Source organism: Hydra vulgaris, chromosome 15 (genome assembly GCF_038396675.1).
Source record: "Hydra vulgaris chromosome 15, alternate assembly HydraT2T_AEP".
In the NCBI taxonomy this organism is placed as follows: Eukaryota; Metazoa; Cnidaria; class Hydrozoa; order Anthoathecata; family Hydridae; genus Hydra; species Hydra vulgaris.
In genome coordinates, this window is record NC_088934.1 from 42,865,623 (window position 1) to 42,882,096 (window position 16,474).

Here is a 16,474-nt window from a genome sequence, read left to right on the forward strand (position 1 = left end):
GATATATTTATTTATTTAAATACATTTATATATTTAAATATATGTACATTTATATAGTGAGAGAACTTGTTCTCTGAAAAAATAAATCAACCCCAGCTAACTAATATAATTTATATAAAAATAAAAGATTTAATAATTTTTTGTTGATAAACAAAATTTGATCAGGAAACGAAATAAATTAATTTAAATTTTAATTGATATTATTTTTTATTTTAAACTAAAACTTTATTGCTAATAAAGTCTTAGAAAAAGTGCCGTACTCTTTCGCTGCTAACTACACTTTTTTAATCACGTCATATTTAAATCAATAAACATATTGTTTTATATATTATACTACTAGTAAAAAGTTCAAACTAATAAGTTTTTAAGTGAAAATAAGTCATCAACTCTTGTATAGAATACAAACTCGTTGTAAAGTATAGAATACCAACTCGTTGTATAAGTCATACGTTGAGTCATTTAACTTAAATTGTTTTAATTTTATTTAATCATTAATTAATTGTAATAAAATATATTTAGTATTAATTAGTTAAATTTTTATATGACGTATATCCCCAGGCGGCACATCTGGTATACGCATATATACATAATAATAGCAGTTTATGTCATGCACTGACTATGTGTATATTGACTAAACAACATTAAAATGAAATATAATTCATTACTTAAAAATTAGCCATAATACATTATATTGTAGATAACCTCAATCCCAAAGGGCGCACGACGTACGGGGCACGTCGATCAGACAACTTACGGACGTTTAACTGCCTGTAAAACTTCCGATGGACTTTCTCCGAACGACACGTGCCCAATGGGATGCATATACGTCAAAAATTTGGATCCTTTAGTAGGGTAATCTTTTCTTGTTGGAAAACGTGATTCATCTCAATTTTATATCATTTTTTGTTGTAAAAACGTGATTCTTCTTAAGTTATGAACATTCTCCCAAAATCTCAATTTGCCTCAGGTTACCCTATTTTGGAGCCAAAAGTATCAGATTTGACACCCTGTAAATTTAAATTCAGACGAAATTACCATTTTTAAATAATATAAACATAATTTAAACTTTAAAAAAAAATTTTTTTTTTTAAAGTTTAAAATCAAATCGAACCATATCACTTTTTGGCATGGGGTATATATTCATTGAGTTTAATAAAGATATAGTTATTAATAAAAATATATTTATAAAGTTTAATAAAGTTGTTTACAAACTTGTTTGGTTTTTTTATTTAAAGATATAGAAATACAAAGCGTTTACAGTTAATACAAAAGTCACAATAAAACGCCCATTAAGGTTTTACAGTTTTAAAACTTTATGGTTATTGTTGTATTAAATAATATTGAGCATACAAATATCGTAAGCTAAAATTATAGCATTTAAAAGCGATTTCCCATAAAACCTTTATGTTGGAAACGCATGAACAAATTACTAATGATGAGTAATTTCGTCGGTGAAAAAATTAACGTCACATTGACCAACGTAAATAACAAATTAAGATTACAAATTTTATAAACTTTTATTTACGTAATTTGTCAAAAAACTATAAAATCGAATTTTCAAATCATTTATGTAAAACATTAAAAAGAAATATATTAAGCGAATGTTTAAACTGATTGAAAGAATGAAATTCTACATATTTATGATGTTTATTTTGCATATGTCGCAGGGATTACCACCTATTAAACGTAAGTTACAAACCACTTTTTAATTCATTAGAAAGAACTTTTGAATTCTTTTTGGTATTAATTTGGGTAATTAATTTGGTATTAATTGGTATTAATTTTGAATTCTTTTTGGTATTAATTTTGCTATTTAAAATGAATATAAACAAAAATGAAAACAAAAAACAAAAAAGTTTCTCACGGACAAAATTCTTTTTTAATACGGTTGTTTTTAATCTGGTGCATTTTTAATCTGGTACGGGTGCATTTAATCTCGTGCGAACCAAATGGTTTTTTTCATTTAATCTGACGGTTTTTTGCATTTATTCAGTAGGCTTTTTGCATTTATTCTGGAGGTTTGAAATTTATATCAATTTTAACGCATGTTATGAATTGCTTAATTTGTTATAAAAAAATCTTATATTCTATTTAAAATTAAATTTCCCAGTCGGTAAGGTACGTTTTTAAAACGTTTCTTAAACGTTTAAATTAGGTTTTAACCTAATAAAAACGTCAAAAGAACGTTTAAAAAACGTATCGTGCTCACTGGGTTAGATGTGTAAAAAATAGTATAACCATTGAGTAATAATAACAATAAAAATAATAATAGTAATAACAATAACAATTAAAATAATAATAATAATAATACAAATAATAATAATAAACTACAGGGTAGGCTAAATAGTCGTAGGTCAACATTTTTTGTCAAAAGAACTGCCGAAAAAACGGATAACAAATTAGGTCCTTTCTATCCTTTTTTTCTTTTATTTCTTAATTTGTAATCCCTTGCTTTTTTTCTAAAAACTGACTACAAAATTATTTATATAAAAGATTATTGGTGTGTGTGTGTGTGTGTGTGTGTGTGTGTGTGTGTGTGGCAAAGTCTCTGATGTCTCCCTCCCCTCCCTCCCTCCCTCCATCCCCCTCCATCCCCCCCGGTTGCTACAGGCCTATATGTATATATACATATATGTATATATACTAGTGACACATTTGAGTGACACCTAAATAAAATAAACAAACAAAAAAATTCAACAGTAATATTAATAAATGAAAGCAAGTGTAAATTAAATTAATCATAAAAAAATAATGATTAAGCTATAATAAATTAATTTTTCCTTTTTTTTTCCTTTTCACCGTTAAATAAACGCTTCCGCCATTTGCGATGATATATATACCCGATGATACTCGATATATATTGCGAAGTATATATATACCCGAAACGATATATATATATATATATATATATATATATATATATATATATATATATATATATATATATATATATATATATATATATATATATATATATATATATATGAAGGCCTCAGTGGAAAAACCGGCGTTGTCACATTTAAAAAGTATTGAGAAAGTATTTATTGATCATTAATAAAAGTCTTTATTTAAAACAAATGAAACTAAGCAATTTAAAAAAGTTTATATTATAATTATTTTATTTAAAATTTATTCAAAACAAAACATTTTGTAATTTTTTATACAAAAATTTTTTTTCTTCGTTTTAAATAAAGACATTTATTAATGATCAACAAATACTTTCTTAATACTTTTTAAATGTGACAACGCAGGTTTTTCCACTGAGGTCTTCATATATATATATATATATATATATATATATATATATATATATATATATATATATATATATATATATATATATATATATATATATATATATATATATATATATATATATATATATACATATATATATATATATATATATATATATATATATATATATTTATATATATATATACATATAATATATATATATATATATATATATATATATATATATATATATATATATATATATATATATATATATATATATATATATATATATATATATACCCGATACGATAAATAATCAGGATGAAAACTTTTTATCAGATAAGACTTTTAGGAATAAAGATTTTAGCATATTTATTAAATACCAAAAATATATTCGGGTTAAAATATTTTACATTGACATATAATATTTCAATGCATTTAGTATACTTTGATTAAGAACTTCATTTTTTTATTTTAGCCTGTTTTCCAGTTAACTGTTTGGTTAATCCATGTATTAATCATAATTGTTCAATTGGTTCACAATGCGTTCCAAACTACTGTAACGGTTGCAACGCTGTGTGCAAAAGTAAGTTTTTTTATTTAAGAAAGTTCGCCTTAAAAAATGACAAACTCTTGGAGACCAAAGCGTCCCAAATTACTGTCACGATTGCTTAGCTGAGTGCAAAAACATATATATATATATATATATATATATATATATATATATATATATATATATATATATATATATATATATATATATATATATATATAGACACTGTACGTTATTCTGGCCGTTTGATAGGAAATAATTGCGGAAATATGCAAAAAAATATATAAGAAAAATATGAAATTTTTAAATATTTTTTTAATTTAAAATAGATTTTATTTAATTTTAATGATTGAGATGATTTTTATTATCAAATTTATTTTAGAATGTCCAATCACTATCTGTAAACCATGCAGATTATTCTGCCCTTTCGGTAGTAGATGTGTAGTAAAAAATAATTGCGGAAAATGCACCTATTCGTGTTCCAAGCCAATTATTCCAATAAGTAAGTCTAATTTCTTTTATATTTATATTTACTTTGATTCAGATGTCTTCAGTGGCGTTTTTAACGAAGAGGTGTGGGTGCTATTCTTACCTACAAAACCTTGGCTCTTTTAGATGTCCTGTATACCCTCATCATTAAAATATTTTTTGAATAACTTTTGTTTCGCTATTTCCGGAGCGGAGCTATGTAACAAACTATTCAATATTTTTGGAATTACATTAATAACAAATAAAAAACAAAAAAACAAACAGAATGTTTTGCACAAATTTTCTTGAATTAATTTTAACATAGTTTTACCCAATTTCAATACGAAAATGTATTTGAGGTTTAATACAAAAAAATATTCGTTTGGCTGAAAACTAGTTTAACACATTTACTTTTGCTATACTGACGACATAATAACGGTTTAATACCGAATTAACTAACAACATTTTTATTTAGTTTGCCGTAATTAAAACATCCTACTGTAGACAACTCTTTTTGATTTACATACATAAATACATACAACACCAGTGCCGGATTACCCAATAGGCCCGCCTAGGCCATGGCCTTGGTTCCCCATGTAATTAGGGCCCTCAAAAATTTGAAAAAAGGTATTTTTTAATTTGAATAATATTTTAATATAATATTTTATTGTGAATTAATTAATAATGCCAATAGTGTGATTTAAACAGTTATATTTATTACTATTCTACTTTATTTATAAAAATATCTATTATAAATATTATAAAAATATCTAAAATATTTTTGTACAAGGTAATCCTGCATTAAGCAGCGTATCTTTAAGTTTTTTGCGTTCTCATCTATAGAGATTTGAAAACTTCCAGCATGTTTAGGAAAAGCAAAATTATGCTGCTGATTTAGCAAAAATCAGCAACCTAATTTTGAATTGTCTATCGAACCAGATATTTTTCGCAAGATCGATTTTGATGATATAATAAAAAATTTTATCGATAAAAGATATAAGAAAAAAAATATTTAAGGGCATATTGTATAACAATGCCTATTACCTAATTTTGTTATTCTTTATAAGATGTTTTTCCAAATATCCTAATTATAAACTAAAGAAAGATATGTAAAATATATTAAAAAAAAAAATGTAGTATATTAAAAAAAATAACAAATACCAGATTTATCACATAATTTTTTATATCATGAAGAAAAGGCTTATGTGCTTAGGTAAATATTTACATTAAGGAATTATAAAAAGAGAACACTCAATGAAGTTTCTAGGTGTTCTTCTTGACGAAAATGTCATGTGGATAAACCACTTAAAATTAATTGAAAATAAAATTTCTAAATGCTTTAGCATACGCAGTAAGGTAAAACCATATCTAAATCAAATTTGCTTAAAATATATCTAATTTTCTTTTATTCATTGTTATCTCAATTATGCTAATATTGCTTGGTGCAGCACCAATAAAAAAAAATTAAACAAACTATTTAACAAACAAAAACATGCCATAAGAATAATATCCAACGCAGACCGTCTCTCTCATTCAAAGCCGCTACTTATTAATCTAAAAAATTTAAATGTTTACCAAAGAAATATATATCATCATTTAATTTTTATGCATAAAATCAATAACGATACGATGCCAAATAATTTTAAAACACTATTTAAAAAAATACAGCACAAATATCTTACTAGACATGCAAACAATAATTATATTCAAGCTAAAATTCACTTTGAAGCCACTAAGTTTTCTATCACAGCTAGAGGCCCCCTAGACCAGGCCAGCTAGAGGAGTATAGTAATTAGAATTGACATCAAAACGCTCGCAAACAAAAATATCTTAAAATCAAAACTAAAAGAAATAATTTTAATTAATCAAAACATGAAGGACTTCTTCTAGAGCTGTATTTATTTGTTGGCCTTTAAAATATTATATAGTATATTTTCATTTTATTTGCAAAGGTTTAAAAATTTAGTTCTTTAAAAACTTATTTAATATTTTTTATTTTCTTATTATGAAAAACTAAAAATTTTTCCTTAAAATTTTAAATTCTTTTCATTATATTTCATAATTAGGAATTCTTAATCGCAATAATTTGCGGCCGTGGCACAGTGGTTAGAGCGCATGCTTTATAAGCAGGAGATCCAGGTTCGAAACGAGCTCTGGACTAATTTTTGCGTCACGGTAAGGAAGGAGGCGTGAACTTCCCGGTTAAATGCACTTCCGCGGGCTCTGTGACAAGACCGTAAGGACTTCTTGGGGCACCTAAAAAAAAAAAATTAAAAAAAAAAATATATTTAAAAACTTTTATACATAGTTTTGAATTTTTTTTTGCGTTTGTTTATTTTTTATTTTTGCTTTGTGTTCAATTATATTTAAAAATAAATTTTAAAGTTTATTATCTTTATTTAAAAAAATTTTTTCTTTTTACTTTACTTTTTATATTTGACAACATTTTTAATGACAAGATTTGATGGCTATATTATTTACGGATTATTGGGAGCTTGGCGATAAGACTATTTTGTCTTCTTCTTGCCCCCGCCATGTTTATATTTTATCAATACGAGAGTTGTAATTATTTTCAACGGCAAAAAAATAAAAAAAGGGATGCACGTACTTTTTTACTCAATAATCCTACATTAATAACTTTTTTAATGCAAAAATAGGGCCACCAAAACTTTTAGTACCGAGGGCCCTGGTTTTCCGGCACTGTACAACGCACACACATACATACATACATACATACATACATACATACATACATACATACATACATACATACATACATACATACATACATACATACATACATACATACATATATACATACATGCATACATACACAGACTTATATATATACACACACACACACACACACACACACACACACACACACACACACACACACACACACACACACACACACACACACACACACACACACACATACACACATATATATATATATATATATATATATATATATATATATATGTATATACAAACTTTATGCTTTTAAATTAAATTCTTCTTATTTAAACTGAATTTTTGAATCTGTAAACCATGATATTGTTTTGTGATTTCGGTTGTAAATATATAGTGAAAGTATCTTTGGATATATATAAAAAAAATATATAAGAAAATTATTTAACATTGTAATAATTTTTTTAATTTTAAAAAAATTTGATTTAAAGTGATTAAGCTAAGTTTTACTTTTAAATTTATTTTAGCATGTCCGTTCACCATCTGTAAACCCTGTACATTATTTTGCAAGTTCGGTAGTAGATGTATAGTAAGAAACAATTGCGGAAAATGTACGTATTCGTGTTCCAAGCCAATTATTCCAACATGTAAGCCTGATTTCTTTTATATTTATATTTGTTTTGTTTCAGTTGTTTACAGTGGCGTTTTACGAAAAGGCGTGGGTGCTTTTCTTACCTGCGAAACCTTGGCTCCTTTAGATTTAGATAACAATCGGGTGGACACGAAAAAATCCGGTCATCTTTAAGTTGAGATTTATTTGAAACCACAAATGTATTTTGTTTCTTTTATTTTTTTAATTAAAGGTTTCTTCATTATATTTAATTCTATTGATAAACTTTTGTTTACAAACAACAAATTTAGATGCGTAAAAATTTTTTACGCATTTTACGAATTTTTTTTGCAAAAATCCATCGACTTCATATTGCTTGGTTGCTAAACGTACAAATGTCCCAAAATCTACAGTAATAGGTATTATAAATAAATTTAAGACTACTCAAAGTTTTGAAAGAAAACCTGAAAGTGGAAGAAAGAAAACTTTCTATAAATCCAAAAAAGTAAAATCGACTCTCAGTTCTTTAGCAAGGAATCCAAACTAGTCACAGCAAGATCTAGCAAGAAAATTTGCAAGATTGAATATTTTTGGGCAATAGTTAAAGGAGATTTTTGAAAGGCAGGTAAAGCAACAAAATATAAAATAGACTTCCAAAAAAATTGGATTAATACCGCCAATAAGATAAAAAAGAAAAATCTGCGAATTGATGGCATCAACACGCTTTAAAACTCGATCACCTGTTAAATTAACCATCAACGCCCTTTATGTTAAGTTAAAACCCCAATTGATGAAAACATATTTAATATTAAAAAAAAAATGAAATAAAAAGCATTTATAGTTTTAGAGAAATCTTAATTTAAAGTTGACCGAATTTTTCCGTTTACACCCAAAAATAAAAAAAAATAGCAAACAAAATGTTTTCCATAAACTCACTTGAAAAAATTTTAACATAATTTTAACCGAAAAGTTATTTAAGGTTTAATACAAAAAATTATTTGTTTGGCTAAAAACTAGTTTAACACATTTATTTTTGTTATACTTACAACATAATACCGGTTTAATGCCGAGTTAACTAAACATACATACAAACATACATACATACATGCACTCATTCTTACAAACATACTTACTTGCATAAATTCATACATACATACATACATACATACACACATACATACATACATACTTACTTACATACATACATACATACATACATACATACATACATACATACATACATACATACATACATACATACATACATACATACATACATACATACATACATACATACATACATACATACATACATACATACATACATACATACATACATACATACATACATACATACATACATACACGCATACATACATGCATGCATACATACATACAATATATATATATATATATATATATATATATATATATATATATATATATATATATATATATATATATATATATATATATATATATATGTATGTATATACAGTAGCGTACAAAGTAACCGGACAAGAGCCTAACTTAAGATAACTTTTGAATGAAAAGTCCAATTTCTTTCAAATTTTCACTGAAATGTCAAAAAATTGATTACAAATCTAAAACCAAATGAATTTTTACTAAATTTAAGCAATCTAATCCTAAAAGTTAATTTAATTAAAATATGCGCGTGCAAAAGTGTCCGGACAGAAAAAAAAAACTTGAATTAGATTTTTTTAAACATTTTAAAATTGAAAATGCTTTATTTTAAAGTAAATTGCTTTAGTACTTTGTCGGGAAACCCTTAGCATTGATTACTGACTGAGAGTGACAAGGCATTGAGTCCACCAGCTTCATAATCACAATAATTTTGATTTTTCCCCATTCTTGTTTCAGAGTATTCAATAAATCACGTTTACTTGTTGGTTTTCGACCTGAAATTTATCGATCAATGAGCTTAAATAGACATTCAATAGAATTAAGGTCAGGACTTTGCTAAGGCTATTTGATTAATCGAATTTCTTTGGTTTTGAAAAAGTTTTTCACAAGGGTTGAAGTGTGCTTTGGGTCATTGTCCTGCTAGAACATCCTTCCTTGAGGCATTTTGTCTTTAACATGTGGTAACATAACATTCTTAAGTATACAAAAATATGTACCAAGTACATATTTTTGTCCATTTTGCCATCAATCAAATGGATAAGACCGATACAATCTCTATTCAAGTTAGCCCTGTTCATAACGTTTCAACCTCTGTGCTTTACTGTTGTTAGCTGGTATTTAGGATCGTTTTTATGGCCTTTGTGTCGACTGATCTAATATTATCAGATCCAAATAACATAAACTTAAATTTATTACTAAAAAGTACTTTCACTCACTGTTTTCTTACCCAATTCAAATGTTCATTAGCAAATCTTAAGCGTGCTTTTCAATTCTCTCTATATATAAAAAGTTTCTTTGTAGGATGTCTTCCAAATAGATTTGCAGACCTCAAAAGACGTTTGATTGTGTCAACACTATATTTTACAGTATAAAGTTCTTTAATTTCAGCATTTACCAAGACAGAATTTTGCGTGGAACATTTTTCAGGGCTCGAGGATGGATATTTTAGCAGGGCAATGACCCAAAGCAGACTTCAACCCTTGTGAAAAACTTTTTCAAAACCAAAGAAATTCGATTAATCAAATAGCCTTAGCAAAGTCCTGACCTTAATTCTATTGAATGTCTATGTAAGCTCATTGATCGATAAATTTCAGGTCGAAAACCAACAAGTAAACGTGATTTATTGAATACTCTGAAACAAGAATGGGGAAAAATCAAAATTATTGTGATTATGAAGCTGGTGGACTCAATGCCTTGTCACTCTCAGTCAGTAATCAATGCTAAGGGTCATCCTACGAAGTACTAAAGCAATTAACTCTAAAATAAAGCATTTTCAATTTTAAAATTGTTTGAAAAAAAATCTAATTAAAGTTTTTTTTTTCTGTCCATACACTTTTGCACGCTCATTTTTTTAATTAAATGAACTTTAAGATTAGATTGTTTAGATTTAGTAAAAATTCATTTGTTTTTAGATTTGTAATCAATTTTTTGACATTTTAGTGAAAATTTGAAAGAAATTGGACTTTTCATTCAAAAGTTATCTCAAGTTATGCTCTTGTCCAGTTACTTTTGCATGCTAGTGTATATATATATGCATATATATATATATATGTATATATATATATATATATATATATATATATATATATATATATATATATATATATATATATATATATTTATATGTATATATATATATATATATATATATATATATATATATATATATATATATATATATATAAATATATATATATCTTTATAACAATTTTTTTTTTAATTTAAAAAAGATTTAATTTAAAATGATGAAGCTGAGTTTTTCTTTCAATTTTATTTTAGTATGTCCGTTCACCATCTGTAAACCTTGTACATTATTCTGCAAGTTCGGTAGTAGGTGTGTTGTAAAAAATAATTGCGGAAAATGCACGTATTCGTGTTCCAAACCAATTATTCCAATCTGTAAGCCTGATTTCTTTTATACTAATATTTGTTTTGTTTCAGTTGTTTACAGTGGCGTCTTTTTTACGAAAAGGCGTGGGTGCTATTCTTACTTGCGAGACCTTGGCTCCCCTAGATCCTCTTTGCCATCATCATTAAAATAACTTTTGAATAACTTTTCTTTCACTATTCCGTTTTTATTTAAGGTTATCACAGCTAAATATATTCTACTCCAGACATCCCTTTCTATTTTACATACAAACATATATATATATATATATATATATATATATATATATATATATATATATATATATATATATATATATATATATATATATATATATATATATATATATTATATATATATATATATATATATATATATATATATATATATATATATATATATATATATATATTACACTGACATTTTTTACCATTTTTGTTCAGTTGAAATAAAGAAAGATTAATGGCTACAATCAAAGAAGATTGCCACAAAGAACAAAAATTTTGTAAATAATCAGTTAAAAGATGTAACAAAAGTAAACTTTTGAAATATATATTTAACTGAAATTGTATACTTTAAAATGAATTTATTAATATTATTTATTTATTTATTTTTATTAGAATTATATTTTTGCGACGCGTATTTATTTTTCTAATTTTTATTGGAGCGGTTTATAGTTTTTAAATTTATATGATATTGGAGGCAGAAATTGCATAAATAGTCATCTTGCATCGGTCACATGACCAAATAAAGTTTTTATTTCAAATTTTTCTACTTGCAAACTGAAAATTCATGCAGGCAATCAATTATTATGATTACATATACAAAGTTTTATTGCTTTATAACTGATAGCTTTGCAATAACTCAGGGGTTTTAAAACGTTCACAATTTTGCCCATCCGTTTACCTTGTATCTATCTAAATATATATATATATATATATATATATATATATATATATATATATATATATATATATATATATATATATATATATATATATATATATATTTTCCTGACCTCTTAAAACTAGCAAGAGTAGTTCCAATTTTTAAAGACGGTGATATTTCTAAATTATCTAATTATAGACCTATCTCAATACTTCTATATTTTTCCAAAATTCTAGAGAGAATAATGCATAATAGGCTATACAATTATTTTATAAAACATAAATTGCTTAGTAATAATCAGTACGGATTTAGAAAAGGGCACTCGATGGAACATGCAGTAATTAAATTAGTTAGAGAAATTTTAAACGGATTTAAAAACAACCAATATACTTTTGGGGTTTTTATTGACCTTTCAAAGGCCTTCGATACTGTGGACCATAATATTCTTCTTTACAAAGTTAGGAATTATGGAGTCAAAAATAATAATTATAAATGGTTTTTTTCCTATCTTAATAATTGCAAACAACGTGTATCTTATGACAAAACCTCTACTAAACTAGAAAACATTTTCTGCGGAGTTCCACAGGGAACTATTCTAGGGCCTTTATTATTTATTATCTATATAAAAAATATTTACTTATCTTCTAGTGTATTAAATTTCAATCTTTTTGCTGACGACACTCAGATTTTTTATACCCACTCAAACATAGGGTCAATCTTTATCACTATGAATCGTGAGCTTGACAACCTCAATGAATGGTTAAAAGCCAACAAACTATCTCTAAATAAAACTAAAAGCAAATATTTTCTTTTTTCTAAATCCTCCAAATCTGAAACTTTCCCCGTAAAACTCCCAAATATTTCAATAGAAAAAACTAATTTACAACGGACATTCCGCATTAAATTTTTAGGCGTTTTACTTGACCTACAAATAAGTTGGAAAGACCACATTAATTTGATAGAAAATAAAATTTCAAAGAGTATTGGAATTATGTACAAGACAAGACGTATGTTGGATAAAAACTGCTTAAAACTTATCTACTTTTCATTTATCCATAGCTATATCGGTTATTGTAATATTGCGTGGGCCAACACTTACCCATCAAAATTAAAGCGTATCTTAAACAAACAAAAACAAGCAAGTCGCCTTATATTAAATGCTAATAAATACACCATTGCCAATCCACTGCTTAGAAAGCTTGGAGAGCTTAATGTTTATCAGTTAAATATTTACAGTATTCTTTTATTCATGTTTAGATTTAAATATACAATATAGATTTAAATTTAAATATGTAGTATACTGCCAAATATTTTTAACGACCTTTTTGTTATTATAAATTATGAATATCAAACAAAGCATTCATTGCACAACTATCAGGTACCAAAAACCTTATTAAAACAGTCTAATTTCTCAATAACATACCGAGGGCGACATTTGTGGAACTCATTCCTTCCAATTGAAAGTAAAACTATAATTTCACTTTTAACTTTCAAAATTATTTTAAAAAAACAGTTACTTCATTATAACATATCTCAAGTTCTATTTTATTTTTAATATCTTCTTTTTTTAATTCTTAACTTTTCTTTCGTTTGCTAAAAAGCAAAACATATTTTTTTTGCTTATTTATCAATATTTGTATTTATTTCCTTTTTTTTTATACATATATATTTTTATGTATGTAAAAATAGTTCTTTTTTTATGTATAAAAAAAATGTAAAATGTTTATTTAAAAGTATTTATATTACTTTATTGATATTGTAAAATTTTATGATAGATTTATGATAGTGTAAACAATACAACGGGGCTAGATCCCCACCACGTCCCTGGTAGTACCGCGCTCAAATTGTTTCTCCGCGCAGCGGGCTTGTTCGTCGAGGTTCGTGTTTCGGAGTTATAGAGTCGAGAGAGGGTTATAACCACTATTAAGCAACCTCTTCATCTGTAGTGGCCTTCATGGCCTAGAGGAGGTGAATAACAAAAAAAAAAAAAAAAAAGATGATAAGGCTTTTTTCTTCTACCTGCTCCGGTCATATCTTAACTCAAAATATTTTGTAAATGATTTATTATGAAATAAATTCAAATATATATATATATATGTATATATATATATATATATATATATATACATATATGTATATTTATATATATATATATATATATATATGTGTGTGTGTGTGTGTGTGTGTGTGTGTGTGTGTGTGTGTGTGTGTGTGTGTGTGTGTGTGTGTGTGTGTGTGTGTGTGAGTGTGTGTGTGTGCGTGTGTGTGTGTGACTTATTGAGTACATAAATATAAAAAGACAGGTTGTTGCAATAACAATTAGCTGAAAAAATTGAGTTTTATCTGAGTTAAAGTTTGCCAGCCACTGAGAGCCCCATGCTGTAGCAGAAGTGAGATCTTTTCCAAGCTCAAATGCCCCCTCCAAGCAATCAAAGAATGTTGGCATTTTTTCAAGACAAGTATAAATCGTAGTGTTATCAGCAAACAATTCCATCTTGTATGTTAGACTTTTAGGGAGATTGTTAATCTAAATTAAAAGAGTTAATGGGCAAGTATAGAGCATTGAGGAACCCCTGAAATTACAGGAAAAGTACTATGCATTGAGTACAACATTTATACTGCGATTGGAATGGAAGGATTCAATAATCTTAAAGATCTTACCTGGTACACCTTAAAAAGAAATCTCATGGAGAAAACCAGCTTGCCAAACTTTATCAAAGGGTTAAGAAATATCGAGAGCAACAGCGCTAACGTCTCCACATCAGTCTAATGCACGATAAAACCTATCAGTCATTACCTTTAACAAATCAGTAGCAGAAAGATAAGATCAAAATCCATATTGATGATCAGAAAGTAAGTTAGTAGTTTCAAGATGAGATTTTAAGTGTTAATTAATGACTAAATAATTTTGCTAATGGTAGGAAGAACACTGGGACGGAATGGGACAGTAGTTATAATACTCTCCAGAACTTTTAAAAATAGGAATGGATGATGCCATTTTCCAGCAGAATGGAAAACAAGACTCTGATAAGCACTTATTAAATTGTTTTGAAAGTATTGACAACAGCTACGGAAAACACTTCTGAAAGACTATAACTGGTATGTTGTCCGGAACATAAGCAGTAGATGAATCTAGCAGGAAACCGCTTTAGATACAGAAGCTGGAATGATACGCTAAGCAGCGGATCAACTATTTTGTCGGCTATATCAGGTAGGATGTGACTATAGAATCAAGAGATGAGATTGATTAAAAATCTGAACCATGTAAGAAAGGAGGAATAACAGATTTGCGCTTATTATAGACACTGTTAATATTAAGGGCAAATCTATTTTTATTGCTATTAAATAAATGTTAAACAAAAACGTCAATTATTGTTTAACATTTATTTTGTTAAACAAAAAAATAATAAATTAAATAAACGTTTAAAATTTATTTTAATAACTAAGAAAGCTAAAATCGAGCAAAATGCAACTCGTCGCGTTGGTTTCACAAGGTTCTAACCGATTTTTTTAATATAAGGAGAATAGTAAATAAATCGTTTTTTCCTTTTTTTTTATTGTCTAAATAAAAATATTTATATAATAGTTTTTTGTTTATTTATGTATTTTTATACATCAACCAAAAAAAGAGTACATAGACAAATAAAAAAACAATAATATAAATAACTTTAATTAAACATTAAAAAAAAAGTTAAAAGATTTTTTCTAAATTCTCCTAATTTCAGTTAGAACCTTGTCAAATCAACGCGACGAGAAGTAAATGAATAGAATGCAAATTAAAAAAAACAACTTTTGACCAATGCGGAAATGATTAGAAAAGCAAAACCATTTCAAAATTTTTACAAACCCAGTTTAGGTTTGCTTTGTTTTTGCTCGGCTGTTTGGTATTATTGGTATGAAAACCATGTCTTTTGGTTTATTCGGGCATTAAACAATAAAACAAATAAGTAAATTTCAATTGACCCATTTACTAATCAGCTTTAGCTACAAACGTCATTGCTCTAATATTAAAATAAATATTTGCACACATCAAGCGCTTTAAAAAAGTATTGCAATTAGCTTTCTTCTACTACAAAGATGAGAACAACAAGTGAATAAAATATATATTTTCTATCCTCAAATAAAATTAAGTTCATTGATAAAATTTAAATTTTATAGAATTCTCTCAGCGTTCACAAATTATGACCATATAAAGTCTGAGCCCTTTTCAATATGAGGTGGTTACAAATTTTATATGATCATAATTTTTGAGCGCTAAAAAATGATTCAATAAAGTTTAAATTTTATCGTTAAACATAAATTCAGTTAAGAACAGTAAAAAAAAATATTTTAGCAACTCGCTGCTCTCACGTTGGGGAAGGTTTAGGGCGTTCGTCTCAGGACTTTTTTGATTTCAGGTTCATATCATCGCAAAGCACCCTATTTTGAAATAAGTATAAACATATAAATGTTTGGAGTTTGCTCCATGTCTGGAAGATAGTTAATTTTA

The 16,474-nt window shown here is 26.4% G+C and overlaps 2 protein-coding genes across 3 annotated transcripts in view; one reads left to right on the plus strand and one right to left on the minus strand.

Annotated features, from left to right (window-relative positions):
* LOC100205615 (large ribosomal subunit protein eL28) overlaps positions 1-15,966 on the minus strand; it is a 102,451-nt gene extending 86,485 nt beyond the window's left edge. Inside the window, exon 1 of the mRNA XM_065819853.1 lies at positions 15,960-15,966. The gene's annotated coding sequence lies outside the window, so the exon portion shown is untranslated. The remainder of the gene's footprint in view (positions 1-15,959) is intronic.
* On the plus strand, positions 1,474-11,739 carry LOC136091424 (keratin-associated protein 5-1-like). Of its 2 annotated transcripts, XM_065818995.1 has the most exons (6): positions 1,474-1,686; positions 3,719-3,826; positions 4,176-4,295; positions 7,483-7,602; positions 10,989-11,108; positions 11,541-11,739. In XM_065818995.1, exons 1-6 carry the CDS (start codon positions 1,602-1,604, stop codon positions 11,558-11,560), a joined length of 573 nt encoding a protein of 190 aa, XP_065675067.1. In that variant the 5' UTR covers positions 1,474-1,601; the 3' UTR covers positions 11,561-11,739. The 2 variants fall into 2 exon arrangements, with proteins under 2 accessions (XP_065675067.1, XP_065675068.1); XM_065818996.1 differs by lacking the exon at positions 7,483-7,602 and having other exon boundaries at positions 1,514-1,686.
* Positions 15,967-16,474: the final 508 nt, after the last annotated feature.